Source organism: Caloenas nicobarica, chromosome 7 (assembly GCF_036013445.1).
Source record: "Caloenas nicobarica isolate bCalNic1 chromosome 7, bCalNic1.hap1, whole genome shotgun sequence".
In the NCBI taxonomy this organism is placed as follows: domain Eukaryota; kingdom Metazoa; phylum Chordata; class Aves; order Columbiformes; family Columbidae; genus Caloenas; species Caloenas nicobarica.
Window position 1 is genome coordinate 27455717 of NC_088251.1, and position 24733 is coordinate 27480449.

Consider the following 24733-nt stretch of genomic DNA (forward strand, 5'->3'; position numbering starts at 1 on the left):
AACTCCCTCTGCTCAGAAGAGATTGAGTCATTTTGAATAGCTGAAAAAAATTCATTCTCAAATAGACAAAGGATTAAAAGAGTAGAAAATCAACATTACAATCTGTTTTAATCCCTAGTCCACCTGTATCTTGAAAACACTTATGAACTCTAAATCCTCACCTAAAATAAAAAGAATAAAAGTGAACTGGGAAGAGGCTGAGGTAAGTTACCAAAGCTTCTGTAGAGGAAATATTAAATGAATTTTGGCAGAAGAATTACAAAGGAGGGATATGATAAAAATCCATCTAATCCTGACAACCATGGGAAAGGCAAATAGTGAGGGTTCATTCTTTTACTACAGAAACTCACGGGCCATTAGCTTTGAGCTTTTTGGTAGATACTATAAAATAAAGGGAAGTATCTTCCTCTTACAACAGTGAGACTGTAGAACTTAATGTCACAATGTGCTGTAGAGATAAGAAGTAAGAATTAACTTAAATAGGTAATTAAACAAATTCATGGAACGAAAGTCCATCAAAAAATATTAAACACACTGATGTAAATGCTAGGTAAGATTCTAAAGGCCAGGGTTGCAGTAAACTAAGGCAGAAGCATGTTACTGTATCCATTTCATTCTCGCATTCTTTCAGTGCCTGCTACCAGCCACTATCGAACTGCAAGTACTATTGTTATGATAAAGAGGTATTTAGAAATGACAGGCTTGATTTGGGTTCTCTAATTATTTCTCTCTCCTCCCACCTCAAACTCTGCCACAGTTGTGTTAATTTATTTTTCCAGACAGAATTTCTCTCTGCATATTTATGCCTGTACAAGAGCTATGTGCTGTCTGAGAAGTGGCCCAAGCCTTTGTCCTCATGCTCTTAGATTAAAAGAATTATTTAACGAGCATATTTAGATCTGGACCCTTCAGTAGATGATCTTATGGTCAGACATTGTCACTGAAAAGAAATACAAGAAAGAACTCAAAATATTTTCCATACTGGCTCACCACAGTTTTCTATCCCATTCTGTTTAGAAACCCTGAGTCAGCACCTGGAGTACCTTGGGCTCTGTGGCGATGGCACAGAAGCTGAAGATCAGATCCTTGAAAGTCTGAATGGGATTCTCCTGGCTCTTACTGAAGATAGCTAAGTATCACTCCACATCACTATTTAACCATTTGCACAATCTGAAAGCGTTTCTGTCTATCATGATAATCTGTATTACAAGAAGTGATTGCTGCTGGTACTATAGCTGTCCTCAGCCTGTTTTGCTTTTTTCTGTTTTCTTTGTATACTTGTAAATCTACCTGTGACCAGATAAAGCTACTGGTCACTAAAACAACCAAAGCTACATGGAAATTTCAAATTTAATGTTCTATTTACTACAAAACAAACTCCTAGGATTAAATTGCGGTGACCCTTCCTTATCAGGTCACAAATTTAAAAAGTAGTTCCTAGTCTCCTTATAAGAAAGTCTTTAAGGTCTCTGCACATTCTCCTGAAATGATATAAACCTGCATTTATCTTAATCTCCTGGCAGAGGGTGATTCACTACCTTAAGGACAATTAGGCATATTTTTGATGAAGAAAAGCTAAGGGAATTGACTGTTCTAATTGCTGATCTAATAAAAGATGTTGTGCCTATGTACAAAATTAATTGCTAGGCTATAGCTCAGGAATAGAATCTTAATCCCTGACTTCCCATCCCTTATGCAAGCATCCTTTTATAGTCAGAGAAGATGAAACTGCTTTCCTCTTTGCTTTGCCACCTGTGCTTTGATTCAGCACAAAGCAGAATAATCAGCTGGAACTACGCTTGCTGCAATTCAGATGACTATCCTCATACATTTAGACTGAGACAGCCTTTAAGTACCTTGTTGCATCAGAATCTTGGATCCCACAGATATCCACTCAGAACACTAGAAAATAAAGCAACGTGTAAATAAACCAGGAGCAAATCTACTGCAGGTATTGTTAACACCCCTATCATTACAGAGCAGCGATCCCTCAGCCTACTCAGAGAGAGTGGGATCTTCACAACCTTGGCAAAAATCCTGAAGGGCAATCCACGATGTGCAGTGAAAGCAGCCCACGTGATTTCAGAGATAGCCAAGAATGGTATGTTGTACTACAGTGTTACTACAGGGCATATTACAATACATTAGCTCCATGTTTCCGCTTGAGTTTTGTTTCATGGCTACCAGCTGTTGGTCTTGCAATTGTTTTATTTCAACATGGCAAAAAAAAGCACAACTCCCTGTCCTTTACCTACACAGAGGAAATGAAGAAACCATGCATCGAAGCAAATTTGGTTCTAACTTTGATACCTTTGCTGGAGAGCACAGACCAAGAAATGTTGCTTCATGCTGGGAGGGCTATTGGCCGCATCTGTTACGATAATCGTAAGTATTGCCTTCATTGAGTCCTATTTTCCCTAGCTATAAGGTATTATTTTACATGGCGTTGTAACCTGTAACTCATATTTTTTTTATAAGACCTGAGCACCCAATGCACTTCACCCTCCAGTTTGATATACAATTCATATAGCTCACAGACACCAGGTTGAATGAATCCCAAGCACTTCCTAAACTCTGGATTTCCCCCTATTTTCTTTTTTTTTTTTTTTTTTACTTCAAGGTGATATATCTTTGTCAGAACTGTTCTGCAACTACAAGAGTAGCAGAGCTTCATACATATCTTGATTTTGCAGAACTGCCTTGGGCCCAAATCCTGAACGGCTTAGTCTTCTTCCAAAGTAATAACAGCACCTATAAAGCGAAGAAGTTGTTGAAGAAGTGTGTTGAAAACATACTTTAAAAAATACTGAGATATCCATATATGCAAAGAACGGTCCTCTGCAAGGACCATTCCTTGCATATAGGAGATGTTTGTGCTCCAGATTTTTCAATAAAGCCAACACGCTACACCTTGCTTTCTGGTCTCACAAATTAAACCCTCTTCATTTACTTGCATCAACAGTTTAAGACTGAACAAAAATATTTATTGCATACTGGATGTAATGCATAACTTTTCCCCCAGCATCTTCTCTCCGTTTCCCCTCTAACTTCAATCGACCTTCCCTTATCTTTCCAGTGCGGACCTGTGTAGCTTTATCTGGAAAGCTATGGGTTTGCCTCCCTGCACTGTTCCTATGAAATCCAAACACGATAGGTACCCGATATAGATTCTACTATTGCCCCGCAAAGTAGATGTATCTGCCAAGGAATGTCACTTAATAGTTTAAAAAACAACTTCTCCACACAATCACATGCAAGGGTCATGCAACTCCCGTACGCCAGCATTAATGCAGCACATGGCCCTACTGCAAACGTGCTTCACTTCTGCCAGAAGGTGGGCCCAGCACAGATTTGACAAGATGGCTGTGACTGAGATGCACGCTTTCATGGTTTATATTACTAAACAGAGCAATAAATACATCACAGAAAAATTAACTTCAGTGATTCCCTGACTGAATTACAGTTGTATATGCCACAATAGCACCCAGACGCTTTCCGGTGTCTGTCACACATGCTGTCATCCAAGTTGCAGTCTCACTTTCAGCAAAAGCAAGGTCACTGCACTGTTAGCAACCTCCACTGTCCAACTTTGCGTTTGATAGTTCTTAGCATTCACAAAATCATTTTAGAGATTAAGCTTTTGTTCATTACACGACAAACTACAGAAAGAAAAGTTACCAGTGTTTCCCTCAGCAATTCTGCATGTGGATAGAGACAGCTGTAGTTAGTATACTAGAACCAGGACCAAATGAATTTTTACTTACTGTAGTTTGTTTACTTTCCCCTTAAGTAACATGAATTTATACCTGCCTAACAACCTTACTCAGCCTATGAAAATTCCAAAGATACCTTGAGTTCAAGAATTGAAGATTCCCTACATGCTGAGCAACTAACATTCAAAAAACTGGAAGAGGATGATTCCCCTATATCAACTTTAAAGTCATCGCTCTCTCTCAGTGGTATCTTGTAATAGCGCAGGTATTGGTAAAATGCCTTGTTTTGCAAAAAAAAAAATTTTTAAGGAAAAAAAGTCATTATTCTAACATGCAAAAAGCAGGTATAGGGACATTTGCTATACAAGGCAGAACATTTGATCTCCGAAAGCGGACTTGTCACTAGGCTTTGCTTTATCTTGAGTCTCCAGTCCCTTCCATCTCCTTGCCCTTTAGAACAAACGAAGCCATAGGATAATAAGGCTAAGATTCCCATTCCCTGAAAGAAATAAGCCGACTGTCTGTTCCTTGCTCAATTTTCAGATACATACCAAGAGCTATAGTCCATCAGAATTTGCTTTAGAAGTCACACTAGTAGTAGAGATAGAATCGTGGAATCACGTAGGTTGGAAAAGAACTTTAATATCATCAAGTTCAACCATAAATCTAATACTGCCAAGTCCCACTAAACCATGTCACTAAGCACCACATCTACTTGTCTTCGAAACACCTCCAGGGATGGCAACTCAACCACTTCCCTGGGCAGTCTGTTCCAATACCTGACAACCCTTTCCATGAAGAAATTTTTCCCAATATCCAATCTAAACTTCCCCTGGTGCAACTTGAGGCCATTTCCTCTTGTCCTATCACTTGTCACTTGGGAGAAGAGACCAACGCCCTCCATGCTACAACCTCCCTTCAGGTAGTTGTAGACAGCGATCAGGTCTCCCCTCAGCCTCCTTTTGCATGATATGCTCATGCAATTGCCCCCACTTTTTTTTTTTTTTTTTTTTTTTTTTTTACAGTGGCTTAATTCCTCAAGTCAGATTAGAACCAGGAGGTTTAGCAAAACTCTGTCCTGAACCTGCATTTCCTACACACGTGCATTAGCCTGAACCCACAGCACAAAAGCTGTACAAATTCTAAGAGTGTGAAAAAGCAGCAGATTATCTGGCTGCAAAGCATCTCAGTTGGACCCTTTTTACCGATTTAACTGCTTGTTATTGAAACACCTTTAAACTTCTATGCTTACTGTTACCAGGGGATCTTCAGGAACAGCTGGTGAAGGTAGGAGTAATCACATCACTAGTCCGAATATTAACCGATTATGCAGAGAGTGAACCGCTTGTCCATGTTGATCTATTGGCCTTATGTAATCTTGCAGACCTTGGTAAGTAAATGTTTTTGTATCTTGGAGCAAAGTATCATCTTCAAACTGTCACTGCCTCTCCATGTACATGCAGAATACCCACAGATGATGGTGGTGGTGTTTTTGGAGGAGGCGGGTTTGTTATTTTTGTTGGGTTATTTGCAGGGTGAGGGGGTTGGATTTTTTGTGGGTTTTGTTTTGTTGGGGGATTTTTGTTTGGTTTTGGTTTTGTTTGGTTTTATGTTGTTTTCTAAACACTAATATCTAATCAAGGACTGCCCACAGCATCTGTGTTGGAGAAGTAACTACTCTTTCCTGGAGTACTAACAATTGCTGGTACTATATTAAAACAATTAATATTTAATAGACAGCTTTTGACACAGAAAAAAAGTATAGAGGGCAAAACTTCATGTTGTAAACTGACAGTATCAGCTATTTCAGATGCTACATTAAATACTCATTTATGAAAAATGTATTTCTATTTAACAATTAAGTTTATATACCTTAATGAAACATCTTCCCTTTTCACTTACACAATTTTCAAACCAAAGGCATCTCCACTGATTTAGAATACATCTTTCCTACTTTAGACAAGTTGTAAGTATTGATGGAAGAAAAAGATGGGTATAAAAATATTACCACACTTTGTATATGGTCTGACTGTATAATTTGATCTAAGGCTTCCTGCATTTAGGGGGAGAGGCAGGGTAGGGGGTATGGTATCACACTGTTACATCATCCTCCAGTGAGGTCTCCCCTTTATAGATCTCTTACCTTAATACCATATTCCATTAAAATGCGTTCTATGCCAGACCACAGTGAGCTTTAAAAGAATTTGATCTTTTTAACATACATCTTGCAGATCCCAGAAGGACTAGGACCATCTAATCAGGGCAGAAAACATACTACTACTACAAACCAGCACACCCCCATTTGATATATCAAATAATCATACTACAAATGTAATTAAGTCAGGATTATTTTGACAGCTATTCAAATCACAGAATCATTTAGGTTGGAAGAGAACTTAAAGATCATCAAGTTCAACCGTAAACCTAACACTGCCAAGTCTTCTTGGGAGAAGAGACCAACACCCTCCATGCTACAACCTCCTTTCAGGCAGTTGTAGACAGCGATCAGGTCTCCCCTCAGCCTCCTTTTCTCCAGGATAAACAGCCCCAGCTCCCTCAGCCACTCCCCAGACTTGTGCTCCAGACCCCTCACCAGCTTTGTCAACCTCCTCTGCGCTCTCTCCAGCAGCTCAGTGTCTTTCTTGTCGTGAGGGGCCCAAATCCTGTGTTCATTTTTGAGGTGGGGCCTCACCAGTGCCAAGTACAGTGGGACAATCACTTGCCTCGTCCTGCTGGCCACATAATTTCTGATACAAGCCAGGATGCTGTTGGCCTTCTTGGCCACTGGGGCAATTTCATTACAGGGTCATAGCTACAGGAGTTACACAAAAATAGTGTTAAAGAAAGTAGTAGAGGGGAGAAGGAATGGAGTAGAGTTTTGCTGTCTCAGACACTTCCATCCCTTTGGACAGCACTATAATAACAGAAGCAGCAAAGCAGTGTCAAAAACAAAGCAGTGTCTACTCATTTCAGATTATGGTAAGATATGCTTTTAACATTCAATCAGATAAAAAAAACCACCACACATTCAAACTCCTGACTATCACATATACAGATACTGCCAAGGAAGCTCTAAGCAAGACAAAAGTTGCTGAACAGCTGGTGAAACAACTGAGAAGAGCAGACAACCATGAGAGATTAGAAATGGTCTTTGAGGTCCTCCAAGCACTTGCAGAAAACGGTAAGGCTCCTTTCAGCCTCAGGGAATGAGGGGAGACAAGGTACTGGTAGTTAGCCTAAGCTCTGGGTTCTGAGTTTGCCATGGGATTCTACTAATGGAGCCAGCAATCCTTCCAGTCAAAAGAAGTCACAAGAACGTAAGAACTCCTGGTCTGAGCAAGACTTGGAAGCTTAATAGGTGAGGCACCAAAGACAGAAGGGAGAGAGTAACATTCCACATCTATAAGACAGCAGATTCAAACTCATTCTCTATGCTGTGTAACAGGAAACCAGACTAGACAGATTGGGTCTTTTTAATTAAAAAAAAAAGAAAGAGACAATCAAACATCACAGAAGATGTCTACTTTAAGCAGTGGTGTAACAAGAACTGAAATTAATATGCTAAAAATATCTAGATGCCCAATACAGATTTTAAACACGTGAAAACTCCTGACTGGCAATACAAGAAAAGTCAAAGAACAAAGCAGAAGCTTTGCTCACTCTGCCTTGGTGTTATCCTAGCATCAGATAGTCTCTTAAAACAAAACTAAAAAGAGTGACTGTACCTGGAAAAAACACTGCCTAAAGTTTAATGATTTAACTTCCTAGTTTGAAACACTTGAACAAAGACCGAAGAAGCTTTTTGTGTGCTTTTACTTTGATCCCTACAGATGCTCTGAAAGTGCAGTTGGTAGAGGCAGGTGTGCAAGAGGTGCTGTCCGAGATCCTGCTGAGGCTCCAGGGTAGTTCACAAGCTGAAGATACATGCATTGTGAAAGCTGCATCAGATCTCATTGTCTCTCTGCTTCTTGGAGGTAAAAAAAAGGGAATACTGATGGTCCAAATACATAAAGAAACAACGTTAAAAAGTCCCCTTAGCAGAGGACTTGTCATCTGCTTCTGTTGCTTTCATTTCCTTAACAGGGACACATCTGCAACCTGTTTCATAATTCTTAGGGGAATTCTTCTCAGACACCACACTTTCACTTTTTATAGGACCCTAGTGCTCATGTTGCCATGTTTCCCTTCAAGCATATACATATGTTGTCTCAAGTCATGTAATAACCACTGTGACTGCTCCTGCACAGAACACAAACACAAGCACAAGAACTTCAGGCCATCGTAACTGTACCTGTGGTTGTCAGTTCACACCCAGTCTACTTTCAAAGCTGGCCTAAGAGCCAGTTTTAAATTTAAAGCTAATCATCTGATTAAGTTCACATCGTATTGAACTACTCATGTTTCCTCATTCACTATTCCAAACCTATGCACATACTTTGAGTATTTGGATTAACAAATTAAATGCAAGAATTTCCTTGTAATGCAAGTTCTGCATCTATCTACATATCTATTAGAAACAGACTACACATATTGGTGACCTAGATTTTTCACCAAGTATTTGACTTCAGGAAGAACACAAAAGGCTAGACCTAATAGTAACTTAGTTTAGGTTGCCCTGCTATGTTGTATTTTGGGCAATACAGATTAAAGAATCAAACATCAAGAGCTGGACACTTATACTACATCCCACCATCCCAAATCCCAAAGGAATCAACAACTTAAAGGTCTTAAATTATTAACGGGAAAAAAAAAAATCTTTAAGTCACTGATTCAAATCTCCCTAGAGACAGACAGAACAGTTCAGAGCTAATTATAAACAGATACGAGACGTTCTCTCCGTTTATCATGCTACAAATAAGTACATGCAGAAGATTTTTGCTAAGGGATGTGGCATCATCTCCCAGAATGCTGGTACTTGCATCACATCCAAACACACACAGCTACAGAGACAGGATGAATGGTTGTTGCTAATTTTACAAAAAAATGGTGAGGTTGGTTATTCTCTACCCCTCAAAGATGGAAAGCCACTGTTTGTGAGTGGAGAACAGGAAACACTATTAGATTTCATTGCTCCCTGGCTCTGAACCAGTGACATTCTTGCTTTTCTGCAGATTGGAGATTTGCATACCTTAGAGATGCTAATAATATTGAAGTAGCTTGAGTGACAAAGTTGTGAAAAATGGGTTGGTCAGGTACGCAAGTTTTCACACTGTTTTCTTTTTTTTGTTGTTGTTTCCTAAGTCACACATTATTAGAGGGGAGACTCTGGAAGTGTTTCATGGCAAATACATTTGTCAGAAATATAAAAAAAACCCAACATACAGGTATTGATGTTTTAGGTTTTAAGTCACTTTTAGAAAGGGAGGGTTACTCAGACACATCGAGGTAAAAAGAAGTCTCAAGACAGCTATTTTATCTTTCACATTTTCCTATTATACAAAGCAATCAGCCTTAATACTACTATGCAGACAGAAGCAGAGAGAGACTATTACAAACAGACTCCTGGAAGGCATACTGTGCTGAATCTCTCAGCACAAGATACTCCACCATGTTTTCTGTCCTTTCTTACTGACAGCTACTGTACTGCGTTCAAATTCAATCAACACAAAGGAGCTTTTTCAACACTGCTCACCTTTCTGCATTAGTATGTGCCTAATTACCTTAATATGTACTAATTATCATAAAAGATCTCCTCACATCTGCCTGAATGTTTAGCTGGTCTAGTCAGTCTCACCTGTTTTGTTTTTGTGGTATCTGTTTATTACTTTTTGTTCGGGTTCGGAAGGTTTTTGTCTGCCTTTTCTTTTATATATATATATATATATATATATATATATATAAAAATATATATATATATATATATATATATATATAAATATATATATATAAATATATATATATATATATATATATATAAATATATATATATATATATATATAATTTTTTTCCCCCAAAGCAAACTATCATACACACATCTCTCCATCTCCCACCTATCCTTCCCATCCTTTCCAGACTCCCTTTCTTCTGGGTGTTATACCTTGCTCTGAATCAGTCATTGTGCACCACAGTTCTACAAAGGCCACAGAAATGCCCTTGGTGCCTTTAAACTGGCTGTGTTCAATTTATTCAGCTGAATGGCTTGCTTTGTCACTCACTGTTCTCCCTCCAACTCCCCCACAACCCCATTAGATGTTTCATATGGAAAAAATGAAAAATCTCTTTCAGGCCGCAGGATGTACCACTGATATATGCACAGCCTTTAATCTAGTAGGAAAAAAAAATCCTATAGAAATCTGATCTCAGCATCAAATGACTTCTGAGGCAGTGAAAAGATGACAGACAGCTTTTGCAGCTCTGAAAGTGGCTATTCCTATCAGACGTTAACTATGAGCCATTAAATTGTAGGTTCTGCTGCTATCCAAGCAAAAATCCATAGGAGAGAGAACCAATTTGGAGCTCTGTGACAATCAAAGCAAGGCAACCACTAATGGTTTCTGCCTATTTGTGCTTTACTACAAAAGGAAAATGCTCTGCCATTCTTTGGCTTGAAAGGTGAGGGGAAGAGAGAAATTAAGTTAAATTAAGGTTAGTCTATATGAAGATCAAAGTATTTTTGCTGTAAAATTTTGTCAGACTAAAAGAGATTGTCTGTTCCTAGAGAATCTGTTCCTAAGAGAGGACTGGGCAATTTTCATCATGTACTCTGAACCCCAAAGATTAGGAAAAGGCAGGAGAACATTTGAAGAATCACAAGCAAGCACATCAGTTTTAGAGGAAGCATATGCATAAATTGATATCAAAAGATTTTCCCGTGAGTAGAATTCAAACTATTTCAGACTGACAGTTCTCTTACGAAAACATCTACTTACATTTTATAAGCATTTGACAAATTCTTATTCAACATATGTAGTGATACAGATGAAAAAATATTCTACTAATGGAAATGCTAAGGGACTAAAGGAATAGAGGGCATTGGTTCAAAAGACATCATGAAGGTTTCTGCTGCTTTGGGGTGGATATAACATTCAAACCAGCAAGAGTGTTAAAATTCCTAGAGCCATTTAAGTGGTATACACAAAAAAATTAGAAGTCTGTACATCTTAGGCATGCAGTTAGTGCCATGAGAAGCACCTAAAGCTACTTTTGGCCAGATTCTCTATTTGTATGAAGTCTGTATAGTTCCACGGATAACTGTTTACACCAGATGAAGATGTGGTCTTCCTATATAGCATTCACATTGTTTTGCCAAGTTTTAACAAACAGCGTTCACATGGTAACAGCATAGCAATAAGGAAATGTTGATTGGTGTCAGGAATATGCTTCTTTTGAGGTATAATAAACTGCATAGAATACAGAAAAATATTTGCCAAATGGCATCTTCAAAACACTTCCTTCATGAAGAAGGCAGACCATAATACGCTAGGTTTCCTTTCGTTCTTTAGGAGAACCCTTTCCCATTTCCCATCAAGGTGAGCTATGTAATTTCTGGTAACAAAAGGGCTGTCACCTCTGCAGAGCAAGTTCTCAAAGAGAGAGGGGGACATACCAGACATGCACTGACAAAATACTGCAGAGCATGTATTGGGCAAAATGGCAGTTGTTGGAATATACAAATTCGCTCCTTCATCAGCATTAAACAGATCAGAATTCTCTAGGTCAGCTCATGTTTTCCTAGCTTCATATGAGGGTACCACAATTAGACTTCTCATTTCAGAAACTGAGTTTCTCAGAACAGGTAATAAAAACCTAGGCCTGATTCTTTTGCTGATTACTTAATGAGAAGTTACTTGATTGAATACAAGGAAAAACAGCAGCATAAAACTAGTAATCAGACTCACCACTGCTGGATAAGATCACTGGTCTTGCAATAGTCTCTTAAACTAGTAGAATAGGAAAACTGGAGGATTAAGTCTATCCTGTGGAGAAACAGAAAATGCCACCAGTATTCCACCACATATATAGTGGAAAATAAAGCAGTATTGAGGAAGAAATTGACCGGAGAACACATGGTTTTGAATTTGACAGTGACTGTCCCTGGAAAGCTCTCTTAAGCTAAGCTTTAATAGAAGGTGTCTCAGCATTGGTTCATAGGGGGCTCATGCCCACTTGTCTCTAGAGATTTGAAGCTACAGTCTCAATCTTATCAAGCCATTAAAACAGTCAAGGCAAAAACTCCTTCAATTCTCAATTTGCATGATTAATTTCTATCATTGTGTTTCTTGTCTCACCTGCTTGGTTTTGCCTCTTTCTTCAGATGGCAACTGTGTACGAATGGTACAGCTGGGAGTCATACATCAGCTTCTGGATCTTTTGGAGAAACATGTAGAGAGTGGAGACGTCTCTGTTCAACATGCTGCACTCAGTGCACTTCGAAACCTTGCTATACCAGGTACAGAGTTTGAGGACAATTGACTTGCTGTGCTTCTTTGTAAAGATGGGTCATTTAAGGGAGATCTGTGCAGCTCTGTCCAAGTCACCAGTTCCAGTTCCTTGTATTTTGAGGGGCAACTGACCTTTTTTCCCCCTGCAGAGACATATATTTGAATAATTCATCAGGACTTCTTATCTACATAAAGGGACTAAACATAATAAAGTGTGATCTCATTGCCAGCTACTGAAATGGTTTCATATTAACAGCACACAGCAGTTCAAGACAAAAATGCAGAACAGGGTTATTAACTTAAGATACAGAGTATGGGGTGGAGCTATCACATCACAGCTGGTAGGGATTTCACAAATCTGTTCCCCTTCTATAAAGCAAATATTAATTGCAAATTTGGCCTTTTTTAACACACTTAAAAATTACTATACTTAGAAGGGGCGTGTATGAAAGATAAGGACAGACTTTTTAGTAGGGCCTGTTGCGACAGACAAGGGGTAATGGTTTTAAACTAACGAGGGGAGATTTTGACTAGGTGTAAGGAAGAAACTTTTTACAATGAGGATGGTAAAACACTGGCCCAGGTTGCCCAGAGAGGTGGTAGATGCCCCATCCCTGGAGACATCCAAGGCCAGGCTGGACAGGGCTCTGAGCAACCTGATCTAGCTCAAGATGTCCCTGCTCACGGCAGGGGGTTGGACTAGATGACCTTTGAAGGTCCCTGCCCACACAAACTATTCTATTCTACAATTCTACTCTTGTGATCTTTTGTTAATATACAATCAGAAAACTGTGCTGCTTCTCATCTCAAATTTACTGTTTCCATGTGAAAGTGCAATTCAGGACAAAAATGTTTTGCTAGAAACTTAACAGCACAGCACCCTGCAATGCAGTCCTTACACTGCTATACAGGATTCCAGAGAAGAGCATGACGGCAATGCTCTTTTCTGAAAATAACTTGAAGTCATCTGCCAGTTTTATTACATAAGCTAGCCAGCATGCTTGGTTGAACAGTTTTATACACAACCATTGTTTTGAACAAGTGGGAGCCCCAGAATATACTAGTTGTTATAATACTTTGCCTCCACTACTTCCTTTTAAAGCCCAATACGCCCTAATTTCTTCTTGCAGATAGCTCTCTTCAGAACTTCACCTATTTCTTTTAACTTATTTTTGATATGCTCTCAATTTATTTAGTATGGCTTATAGTTTTATCACACTCTATGGATCATGCCAGCCATGTCTGTCTATTCAGTATTTTAATAATCATATTTCACACCATAAGCCCCTCACTGCTTTTATGTATATTTTATTTCTCTGTGAAGAGATGCAAGTTCCTTTTTGGTGCTAATGGAGTGCACAGCATTTCAAACATGCATGCCAGCTATCTCACATCAGTTACGACCTAACACAGAGCTATTAGAATATAATCACAGAATCATGAAAAATCACAGAGAACCATCCTGCTGAAATTAGGAGAGTAATTAAGTGGGCAAAACGTAACTATCTTTATTAGAATGAAAAAGATCTTTTTTCCTATAAGCCTTGGTGTGTCCCAGGCTTAATTCTCATTAACTTCACTCCTGCAATATGTACAATAGGACTTAATGATCACAAGCAGCAGAGATACCAATTAATCTCATTTGAAAGACAGCAACTTCGATATGGCTTCCCTCGACAACAAGCAGAGACGATCACATTCTAACTCACAACAGAACCCATTCCTCAGATACCACAGGCCACTTTTTGCAGTGCCGAGCCCAGGCGTTCCTTGGGAGCTCCTTAACAAAGCAATGAATGCAGATGATCTTGCAAAGATGACAGGATCTAAAACTCCAGAAAAATGTGGTTGCAACGTACAAGTTCACCCCTATATCATTGCCGGCTACACATAGTACAAGCAGATCTTAATACTCTTTGCAGCTGTACTTCAAAAGGCTTAACTCTGAATTATAAAGTATCAGTGTATCAATACAGAGTCTGCTTTGATTATCTGTTCCGTTCAAGTCTATTACAAACCATCTTGGATCTTTTTAAATGTGTGGGCAATGCACAGCACTTAAAACGCTATTCCTACACTGTGCTTTTTTCCTCTTCAATTTGCAAACATATGAGAATATGGAAGCTGTTAGACAGTCCCTCACAATACTACATTATTTACAGAAATACACAAACTATCACTTTCAACAATATAGTCTGCTACCTGTAAAAAAATACTGAGTGCAAATCCAAATAAATTATAAAATTAATTAAATACAGGCCAACACTTGAAAAGGGGCACAGGGAAAGTCTTCAGTTCAAGTAGTGATCTTAAAAGAGAACGGGTGCTTATAAAAAAAATTTGAAAAAGGTGATTATGCTCTAGTGAGTGTAGGCAGCCTGTGCCACTGAAAAACAAGGCCATTAAGAGCAACTTACTTAACAGTGGCTGCTTCTCAATTTGCCCAACAGGAGGAAGGGATAGGACAGTTGTCTCCCTAATGTCACTGTCCTGTCATTCCGCCCCCCCACAAAAAGGCACGCACAAGATGGGAAGAAAATTGCTCTGGAGGAAGCAGCTTTTGCTAGTACAGTTAAACAGCATTAGGACTCTTTCCAGACAAGCCTCTGATTATTACCAGGGATTACTGCTCTAGTGACTGGAGCAAATACACAAGAATTAGAAGAGGAAAGCACAGAAACAAAGGCATTAACAACAGGGGATCAGTGAGCTCAAACACAAGAAGAAAATTCATTCTCAAGAAATATGGCTAAATAAATCACTTCTGCCACCCGGTTAAGATGAGCAAACAGGCTTGCTCATGTGAGTAGGCAAGTGGATGGATAATCTATTACAACTAGAAAGAGGAAAAGAAACAATAATGCTGTGTTCATCCTCTTTTATGTACTTCACTCCAGGCAGGACAGATCCAAAGTAACTCAAAGAGCATAACAGCCATTCCTAGGAAGTTTTTAGCTCAAAAAAAGCAGCCTAAATAGTTGGGTAGTCTCAGCTTCACTTCTGAGCACTTTAACAAGTTGGACCTTTTGCTAAGAGCATAACAGAGCAACTGTTACGTCATATCTGCATTTTCAGATGCTTTATAGTTACTAAGCTTCACATCGTTTTGGTTTTTTTTTCCCCATTTTCTAGTTGTTAACAAGGTTCAAATGCTGGAGGAAAGTCTGGCAGAACGGATTCAGGCACTTCTAAGGTCAGAGATGCCTCCTGTACAGTTTAAACTTCTTGAAACACTACGGATGTTAGCAGATGGTCAAGGTAGGGAATTCATCATGTTTCCTGATGTCAACTGTACACCCCATTCCTCCCCTCCTCTTGCAAGTCAACGGATATGCAAGGAGACTACAGGCTAAGTGTCCTGCTAACCTAATTCCATTCAATCCGGAGAGGTTCCAACACGGATAATTGCCGGAGGCTGCAAGCCTTCCATAGTGACCCAGTCAGCCATGGAGGTAGATGGAAAATAAACCAGTGTCAGAATCCTCAGTGAGAAATGGCAAAGGCCTAAAAGGAAGATGTTTTCCACCAGAGATACACCAGCAAGGTATGAGCATGATGGAAAAGAAACAGGCTAAGGATTTACAGTGCCAGATCATAAACCAATAGAAGAACTGGCGAATATAAAAGGATCAAAGGGAGCTGGGGTGGAGAGAGGCTGGAGAAATTAGTTTCTACCAGTCACCCAGTCTCTCTATACACACAGCCAGATTTATCTTCTTGTTGTGGCTCACATGTTGAATTTACTTTGCATGTTGAAATATAGAATTATCTACTTGCACTTCATGCAGTTTTACACAGAGGTGGGTATGCAAAGACAACAATACTCTATACATAGAGTTGAGTTTTGAGAGACAAAGTGCACAACATCAGAATTAAGATTTATTACAACATCTTAATTTATCCTTAAACTTACCTAGCTTCTTACCAGAGTGTTGCGGGGTTTTGTTCTTTTAACAAGAACTTTAATTCTTTCGTATCACCATAGAGCAGCTGCTCTAAAACACCGATCAGTATAGACCACCTTGTCGTGCAGGAATGACAAGAAATAGGACAAGACCAGAAAAGTTATGACCATTTTTGTGATGGGAACTGACAGCTGGTACAGATCAATGACAATCATAGACTCATTAGTTATACAGAAGCAGAAAAAAGCCCCGCTCTCCTACATTTCATGCTGCCCTCATTTACACCACTGCAGACATCACTTTGATATGGCAGCTGCTTGCATCCTTTTCCAAATAAATATGCACGATATAAAATTTAGATCTAGCACTCATTAATCTGCACTGATTCCAGTCCAGTAAAAAGCTGGTTTCACCTATTTCACCGTGGCAGGAAATGGACATTGGAAGATATACAGGAACTTCACCTCTTCTTCCTCTCAGATTTTGAAGGAAGTAATAAAACTTCTCTGAAGTTATAGCTGAACTGTGACAGGGGAGACCATTTAGCTTTTAAAATTGAGACATCATAATAACACAGATTTGAGTTATCAAACACTAAATTGTTGTAGAGTTTGGGGAGTTTTTTTGTGGCTTTTTTTTTTTAACTCAATGTTATTTACCAGCCCTAGTATGAAATTAGAATTTGGCACAAGAAGTTACAACTTCTGAATCAGAAAACAGAGATATCAAAGTGTAAATTAGAAAAACAAGATGTAGGAGATATTCAGTGTTCATCCATTCCTCCCAATGAGCACACAACTCTCCCACCTTTAACTACTTTTGACTCTGTTTACCCATGAGCTAACATTGCCCTTAATTAACTCAGCCTGAAAATCTTACGAATACACATCTACTAAGAAGTCCACACTAAATTAGTTAATTGCATTATCTAGCATAAATTAATTACTCTAACAATCACGGGGCATGCTGAGGCCTACAGACTAGAAGAAGTGGGTTTCTTTCTAACTACAGAAAACTGCAGTCAGATCCATTACCTTAATTACACTAAAGAGACATTAACGTTAACTCCTGGTTTTCCACTATTTTGCTTCAAAGGAACAGAAGAACTTGTGAACAGCCAAAAGACTTTCAGTTCAACTAAAAGTTCAATACACAGAATTTATTCAAATTTGGTGTTCCCTAAGTTAAAAGGTCCTCCTGTTCCTGTTAATAACAACTAATTGGGTTTTATCTCAAAGAGCTCTATTGCTGGTAGACATCAGGAAGTCCCCGTCAAATCAGGTCAAGATGCCTCCTCTGAACAAACATCTTACACTGGTCCCACTCACCACCCTCTTACCTCTTCCAGCTTTCTGTACTAAACTGGATTACCATGATCTCCTCAGACTAACATGTAACATCTGACCTAGAAACAAAAGCCTTTCTGTTACAGGAGGCAGTATGTAGGTGGTTGTGCAACAACAAGTAACTCTTATCTCAAAACAAACATGTTCAACTAGGCTAGAATCCCAGATTCCTTGTGGGATTTTGACCTGTGGAGTGTTCCTTAGTGTACTGGACAAATAAAATAAAGGAAGCATCTGTCCTTCCTCATCTCCCTCCCCAGAAGAGAAAGAATGCACACTCTATTTGACTCTTTCCAGAATATCCCAAAATAAATGCAATACACACAGAAAGGGACAGGTAAAGAAACAGGAGCAGGGTGATGCCCTGATCGGCCAAACCTATCCCTTCTGTTCCAGATGTTAATGTTGGTTCTTCCCTAAGTCAGCAAAGCTCCAAGAGACAAACTTCTCAGTATCTTAAAACCATACAGGCCTTTCCCCACGCTTCTCTGTTTCTGAACTCACTTCCAAAGGAGCAGGGATCCCCCTGGTTCTTTCAGGCCTGTAATTATTTTAAAAGAGAGAGATAAAAGACTGGAAAAAGCCTTTATAACTGTTCCCAGGCAAAGTACACTTCCCATGAAGGCCCCTACCACATCTTTCCTTCTTCAGAGCACACAACACACACTTGATGCTCATCTGCTCTTGTCCTCCAGCATCAAGGGATGGAAGGCAGGCATGGGCCAGGACTCAAGACGACCAAAATGAAGTCAACAAGAAAACCCCTTAATTAAACATAACTAGATGATACTCCTAAAGCTGAATTAAATCTTATAACCATGGTATATGTTCGCAAATAGAATAATTTTATATCCAAAGTGAGCATCTGTCCTATGACTACTCTCGCCTCTCAGTTGCTACCTCTGGTGCCCAGCTGGCAGTGCTGTGCATTTATACCCTCGGTCCATGATCAACTGGAACACGTTGGAACAACGGTTCAGCAGTTTACTAAACAGCTCTTCTGTGCTCAAAGCCAAATGGGTGAGCACTCCCTTCCTACAAAAAGACAGCTTAAGTTGTGCACATTACTATTTTTTTAATCTTTTTCCTGGTACCCTTCACTCCAAAGAAAATTCCAGTTGAACCAAGATGCAGAATTTCAAATTCTTAACTATTGAACAGAATCAAATAACTGAAAGATTCCATGATGCCTAATACACAGTTCAACACACCTTTTTAAGACTTGAGACATGCAATTACAGCCACACTACAATTCTGTAGTAAGATCTAGCTTCCTATGTGCTACCAACAGTAATTATCACCATTAAGGGCAGGGAGGAAGGGGAAGGTGAGCAAATAGGTTGTGTGGTGTTCACCTGCCTGCCAGGTTAAACCACAATAGCACTGAGACAGCAAGAACAGACTCTGAAGAGCCCAAGATTATATTTGTGCAGGGCTCAAAGTGCAAGAAGCCAAACTGGAAAGGGACTATCCTCATGAAGACTTCGATATAGCAACAGAAATTTTGCTTTCAAAAACATCAAGCTGGTCATTTTAAGCCCTGCTTCAGCAGCCTCTTAAAACAGATAGGTCTATCAGAACAACTTACTTTGTTCTTCACCTCCAAGAGTTGCCCTAACACAACTGGCATTCCTCAGGTAAAGATTTCCAAGATCCCTTAAAAGCCCGATGCTTTAGTTACAGCTCTTAAAGGATAATGAGCTCAGTCCAGTGGTCCTGGCCACTTCTACATTCACATTTCTGTGACAAAGACTGAGAAGTCTGACTTTGAATGTCTCCTGATGATGCTTTTCTCTTCAGCTGACGCAGCCGAAATCTTGGGCCAAGACCCCATGCTGCTCAACAGACTGGTGCAGTGGTGCAATGCTAATGACCACACCGGTGTTTGTGGAGAAGCACATCGGCTGCTGGCATCCATCCTGCGTCACAACAGATCCCAAGTACGAGAGCTATTGGTCTGAGATGTTCCTGCTTTATCCTTGTGTAATTTTTAAAGCTTGTTGATATAGCTGGGGATTAAATATTAAATAGCACATACAGCTTTATCATTAAAAACATGAAAGTTCACACTAAAAACCCCTCTAGTCTGCCTCAATACCAGTAAGAGCGAGGTGAGCAGGAAAGCAGTGCTCTCCATAGGCACAGATATTGCCCAGAAGGGAGCAACATGGTTGCTTACTATCACTTGGCAACTCCTACTCTGCTTGAGTAAGGCTTGACAAACACTAAGCAGATAAAGCTTTTCTATTTCCATAAATGTTAGTTTCAAGTTTCAAATTAAAATGGCAAAACCCACCCAGACCTGTCGCAAATGTCAGTGCTGCAGGAGCTCCAAGAATGCACTTACCTACCTAGTGATTGATGAATCTGGGGTGATCTGTATCTGCTGGCATGTTACAACAGGCTGCTGTTTCTCATAAATCCTGCTATTAATCACAAGGCATCCCAACTGTGCTTTACTTTGAGGGAGTGATAAAAAAGTAGATACCATCTGCATAGGCTTCGATGAATCTCTGCTAGTTTGAAGACTAGAAATGAAAGTAGGAATAAGGTAAAACTAAAACTCTTGAGACAAAAATATATCTATTTTATCTTATAGACGTGCATACACATAATTGTAAGTATTGATATTCCAAGTAAACTAGACCAGCCCTACACAGATGTGTATTGCCAAAAGAAATGTTATCTCTAGTCTTCAAATTTCGGTTTGCATTGCAGCGGGCAAATTTCCATTAATTCAGAGGATTAAGAGTGCAATCTCATTTCTGTCTTCATTCATAGCTCAGATTTCCATCTGTGATATTTTACCTTTCCTTTAACAGGAAGTGGTCAAAGCCATCCAAGAGGCACAAGGAGTGAAGCATCTGGTTTCCATGACAACAAGCAAACACGCTGCCTTGCAGAATGAGGCTCTGGATGCCCTGGCAATAGCATCTGCAATCGATTTAGGTATTTTTTCCCTAAAACCATTTATCTGTGCTAGATCCTCAATTATTAACAAACATTGTAATGCTGCTAATTCCACATAACATCTAAGAAAAAAGCATGATTCTCATCTAGATTCAGCTCTTCACCATGAAACAAAGGTCAGCCACCCAGAAGATCACAAAAGCAACAGGCTTCAGGAATAGCCTGAAGATTTTTTTTGTTTAAGGTAGAGTCAAATGATTAGGTTGTATAGACAAGCACAATCTGTTAAATAGCATGATACGATGCTAGAAACCTACCAAAACAAACAAACAAAACTCCAAACACCACAGAAGGAAAATAAAGGTAAAGACTAGAGAAAAGGATGAGAAAGTCTAAATGAAGACAACATTAAGGACAAATGATGGATTGAATGGTCAATGAAGACTATAAATGGAAGAAATAATCTTCAGAAAGCAGATGTTTAAAAGCAGAAGCATATACAAAATGGTCTTGTAGAAGCTGAAAATGAAACAAGTGAGAAAACGATAAAGGTTTGAACTACTTCTACTGAGCTAGTTTTCAGAGAGATTGAGTGTCATTTGTTTTCACATTTTTCCCATGTGATTGATCACATTTGAAAATAGGTCTCAATTTATTAAAAATAAAGACAGAAACCACAGAAATCTACATACATCAAAAGATAAATTGAAAAGAAATAGTCACCTGGAAATTTGGAATTTCCTATACCATCAAGTAAGACAGTAAAGAGTCCATTTTACTCTTTGGTCAACCATTAAGGCTCCCAAACTCAACTGGGCAACTAATGTGAATCAACATTTCTAGCACTGATCATTGCAAATTTTAATCTATTATGAAGTGATCTTATATAATCTATAGTACACAGGTTTTGTCTTCCAGAATGGGGCCAGTGAAAAAACACTGTAAAGAAAATATAGAAGTTCTCCAGTACAGAAAACAGATGCCCAAGACATCCCTGTACAGCCAATTTGAAATGAAGCCAGTCAGGAATTTTACTTTTAAAAAGCAAGCACGTTCACTTTCTAGCTTCTTTTCAGGCAACAACTCAAGTATTTTTTGTTTATTTTCAGAAACCCTTGAAGAATCTTTTAAGGAATCACAGCTAGTTCAAAGCTTACACAAACTTCTGCAAGACGATAATACAAGTCCTGAGGTGAAATATAATTCAATGGGTCTTTTGTGCAGTCTTCTTAATTCAGGTAATTTCATCCGTTCATCACAGACAATTTAAAATGGATATTTGTGATGAAAACAAGTGTTTTCTGTTACCGAAATATGCTCCTTGCGATGTGCAGTCAGTGAGTAGTAAAGGATATTGAAGAGGTTCATTCTTTACTGATCATCAGAAATCCCAGTCAAGTAGTTTGTTTCTTTATGAAAAGTTGACTAAACCATCAGTTGAATAAAAAAAAAAAAAAAAAAAGGCTTTATTCTAGTGAGTCAGTGGCATAATCAATTCCTGAAATAGCAAAATTAGAGCCTTGGAATAAAGACATCTTTGTCCAAATTCACCATGCACGGATGTCTGCCAGTCCCCAGTCCTGTGCGTACCACAGCATTTTTGTGTTCAAAAAAATAAAGAGTCTGTACCATCTTCCACAGGCAGGCACATGTTTGTTCTGCCTTAAGCTGTAAGCAAATAAGCAGCCAAGATAAATTTTAGCAATGCTGCCTTTGCACAGCAACTTTTAGTAAAACACCTAAAGGATACGATTTCAGTTTTTCTCACTCCATGGTGAGGGAAGACTTCAAATGCTTCAAGCAAGATCATACTGGAGGTGTGGCACCACTCAAAACACCACCTTGAAACCAGGAGTCCAAAATCTCATGCCAGTTTCTCACATCTTAATACATAAATCATGTAAATTGAAAATGCTTGTGCTCAGGCAAGGATCTGCCACAAGGGGAGCTGCCTTTCAAATCCTGGAGCCACCCTGTCATTGGCAGGCAAGCTGGATTTTGCCCTATTTTTACCCTGTAGCAACACAGGAATACCAATAAGCATTTGCATCCTTCAGTGCTAATACAGAGTAATGATACAACCGGTGTGATCAATAGGACTTTTTTCCAGAGCACTTCATAGACTAACTGTAGCATTAAGAGCTGAGTCTTACTAATACGAAAGGCTAACAAAAAGCACACAGGCTAAAAAAAGCTGGAACTTGTCCTGTATTGTATTTTCAAAGTGCTCTTCTTCTATTCAATCAGTTCTTGGAAGTCAAACAGGAGGAAAAAAAAAAAAAAAGTCTTTACCTGTTCAATGCTTTCAAAGGGTAAAAGGGTATCTATTGAAATTTATTTAAATTACAGCAGCTCATTTTAAACAGCAAGTACTCTGAACTTTTATCTTACAACTGTTAGGAGCCACTATGCCATGTCATGGCACTAAGTCAGCATTTCATCTCCCATTCAGGTGATCTGAGACAAGAAATAGAAGAGGACAAGATTAAAGAAACCCTCGAACAACTCTGCAGTCACAGCAATGTAAATGTGGTCAAGGAAGCAGTCACGACGTTACAGGTTTTGAGAGAAGAGACACCCCACTAGCCTCCCTTCTTCTCCATAGCAACCCTGCGCTGCTGCTGCGGCAAACACAATCCAACACCAGCTTTTCCAACACCAGCTTGCATTTGTCATGCTGCTACATGACACTACTAAAGCACTGGTACGGCTCCCGCTTTTAAAGCTGTTCATCCAAAAAAAAAAAACAAAACAAAACAAAACACAAACCTCATTTGCTCATCTAATTGGCCTGCAGGTACTTGCATCACTGCTGCTCCTCACTGAGCTACTAACACACAGCAGTAGGAACAGGGCCTGTCAAGCAAGTAGTCTTAGAAATCATCATATGAGAAGCATCAATTACCACTTCTGTAAAACAATTTTAACCTGCTTGGTTTTGTCAAATCAGGATATCACTTGCAACTTTTTCTTATACCAACAGGACTTCAAAATCATTACCAAAGAAACCTCAAGCTTATATCATGCAATCTGAAAGAATGAGGTTTTAGATTAGGTGAGGATTGTAGCTTAAAACAATACAAAGGGCTAACTGGTACCAGTTCAATCTCTGCACACTGGGAATCAAACTGTGAGCCCATCTGTCAACTGAAAATGTCAAAACCACCACAAAACTGTACCTTTAAACCAATTCCCCCTTCAATTTCCAATTTTAAAACATGTCTGAGTTTTTACCTGCTAGTGTCACAATCTATATTCTTAAGTATTTGAGGTCACAGTCTTGCCCTGATTTCAGAGTTGCAGCTATTGTAACCTAAAAAGAGACTCGGTAGAAGCAAGCTTCCCAAGAAAATGCAATGTCCATACAGAGCTTGGACAATGTACTTAATTAAAGCTAGTTAGAAATTACAAGTGGGCATGTGTGAAGATTTGGAGGCAGCTGGAATTTCATTAAATTATCTCTAATAAGAGAGCCTGAGTTTAACTTCAGATTATTAAAATTGTAGTAAAACAAATGTCTCTGAGTATTTCTACAGAAATCTTTCATATTTAGCAACGGTCACTTGATAAAAAGAACACGATCTATCGCACGACTTGTTCTTGTAGGAACTTTTTAAAGCACTTCCAAGTATGTTGCAGAATCATGTTGCCAAGACCTAGGAGATCAAATTCAAAACCCTGTAGTGGTAGATACTGAAGAGCTATGGAACAATGACTTTTTTTTTTTTCCCCAGCCAGCAGTAAAAGCTACTGAGAAAAAAAGAAAGAGAAGTACTAACCTTTAAAAAAAATTTTCTTGGACAGGGAATACTTAAAAGTCAACAAGGCCTCCTGTTCTCAAACAATTTGAGTATCACCAGCTTATGTCTGCAACAAACATTACAACTTTGTTCCTGCACATACTTTCCCACTTGCAAAACTTGTAACACTGCTTAGCCCACTACATTCACCACCAAGTATCCCTTTCAGGAGTATTCTCAAGAAAGGGGATTTCACAAAATGCCCCCAGACAAGACACTTGGTAACACGCAAGCTGGCTTTGACCACATAGTAGGAGAAAAGAAAAACAAGAGCTGAACCATGTGCAGTTTCCTCTAGCTTTAAGCACAGTGATATGGGCATCCTATACATTTCCAATGTCAAAATGAGAAATAGCTTCAGACAATTTCAGAATAAGATCTGGGGCTGTGCTTAAACCAGGCATTAGTATGAGATGTATCAGGATGTATTACAAGTTCTATATACCCACACCAAATAGCCACATTCAAGTTACATCATTCTTACCAGAAATGATCCAGCCTCAGCATTCCAGAGTATCTAATTCCAGATATTGCATTATTCTAATGTAGCCATTAGTTATTGGTTAAACGTTTCTCTGACCTTATTAAAACTAAAATCAGGTTTTAATGCATTATAGAAATGTTACAATGGTCAAAGCAGCAGACAAAATTTCTGCAAAGATCTTTAAACCTGGAAG

The 24733-nt window shown here is 39.0% G+C and overlaps 1 protein-coding gene across 1 annotated transcript; it reads left to right on the forward strand.

Annotated features, from left to right (window-relative positions):
* The first annotated feature begins 1019 nt into the window (after nucleotides 1-1019).
* LOC135990830 (rap1 GTPase-GDP dissociation stimulator 1-like) lies at nucleotides 1020-22842 on the forward strand. The gene is made up of 12 exons (XM_065638925.1): nucleotides 1020-1128; nucleotides 1979-2101; nucleotides 2260-2385; nucleotides 4975-5103; nucleotides 6769-6894; nucleotides 7544-7687; nucleotides 11969-12103; nucleotides 15228-15353; nucleotides 19147-19286; nucleotides 20169-20295; nucleotides 21366-21494; nucleotides 22709-22842. Exons 3-12 carry the CDS (start codon nucleotides 2265-2267, stop codon nucleotides 22840-22842), a joined length of 1311 nt encoding a protein of 436 aa, XP_065494997.1. The 5' UTR covers nucleotides 1020-1128; nucleotides 1979-2101; nucleotides 2260-2264.
* Nucleotides 22843-24733: the final 1891 nt, after the last annotated feature.

Coding starts and splice junctions, on each gene's coding strand:
- LOC135990830 (XM_065638925.1), top strand. CDS start 2,265: ATGAAGAAACCATGCATCGAAGCAAATTTGGTTCTAACTTTGATACCT. Junction 5,104..6,768: donor ATGTAATCTTGCAGACCTTG/GTAAGTAAATGT, acceptor TCACATATACAG/ATACTGCCAAGGAAGCTCTA. Junction 19,287..20,168: donor TGCGTCACAACAGATCCCAA/GTACGAGAGCTA, acceptor TTCCTTTAACAG/GAAGTGGTCAAAGCCATCCA.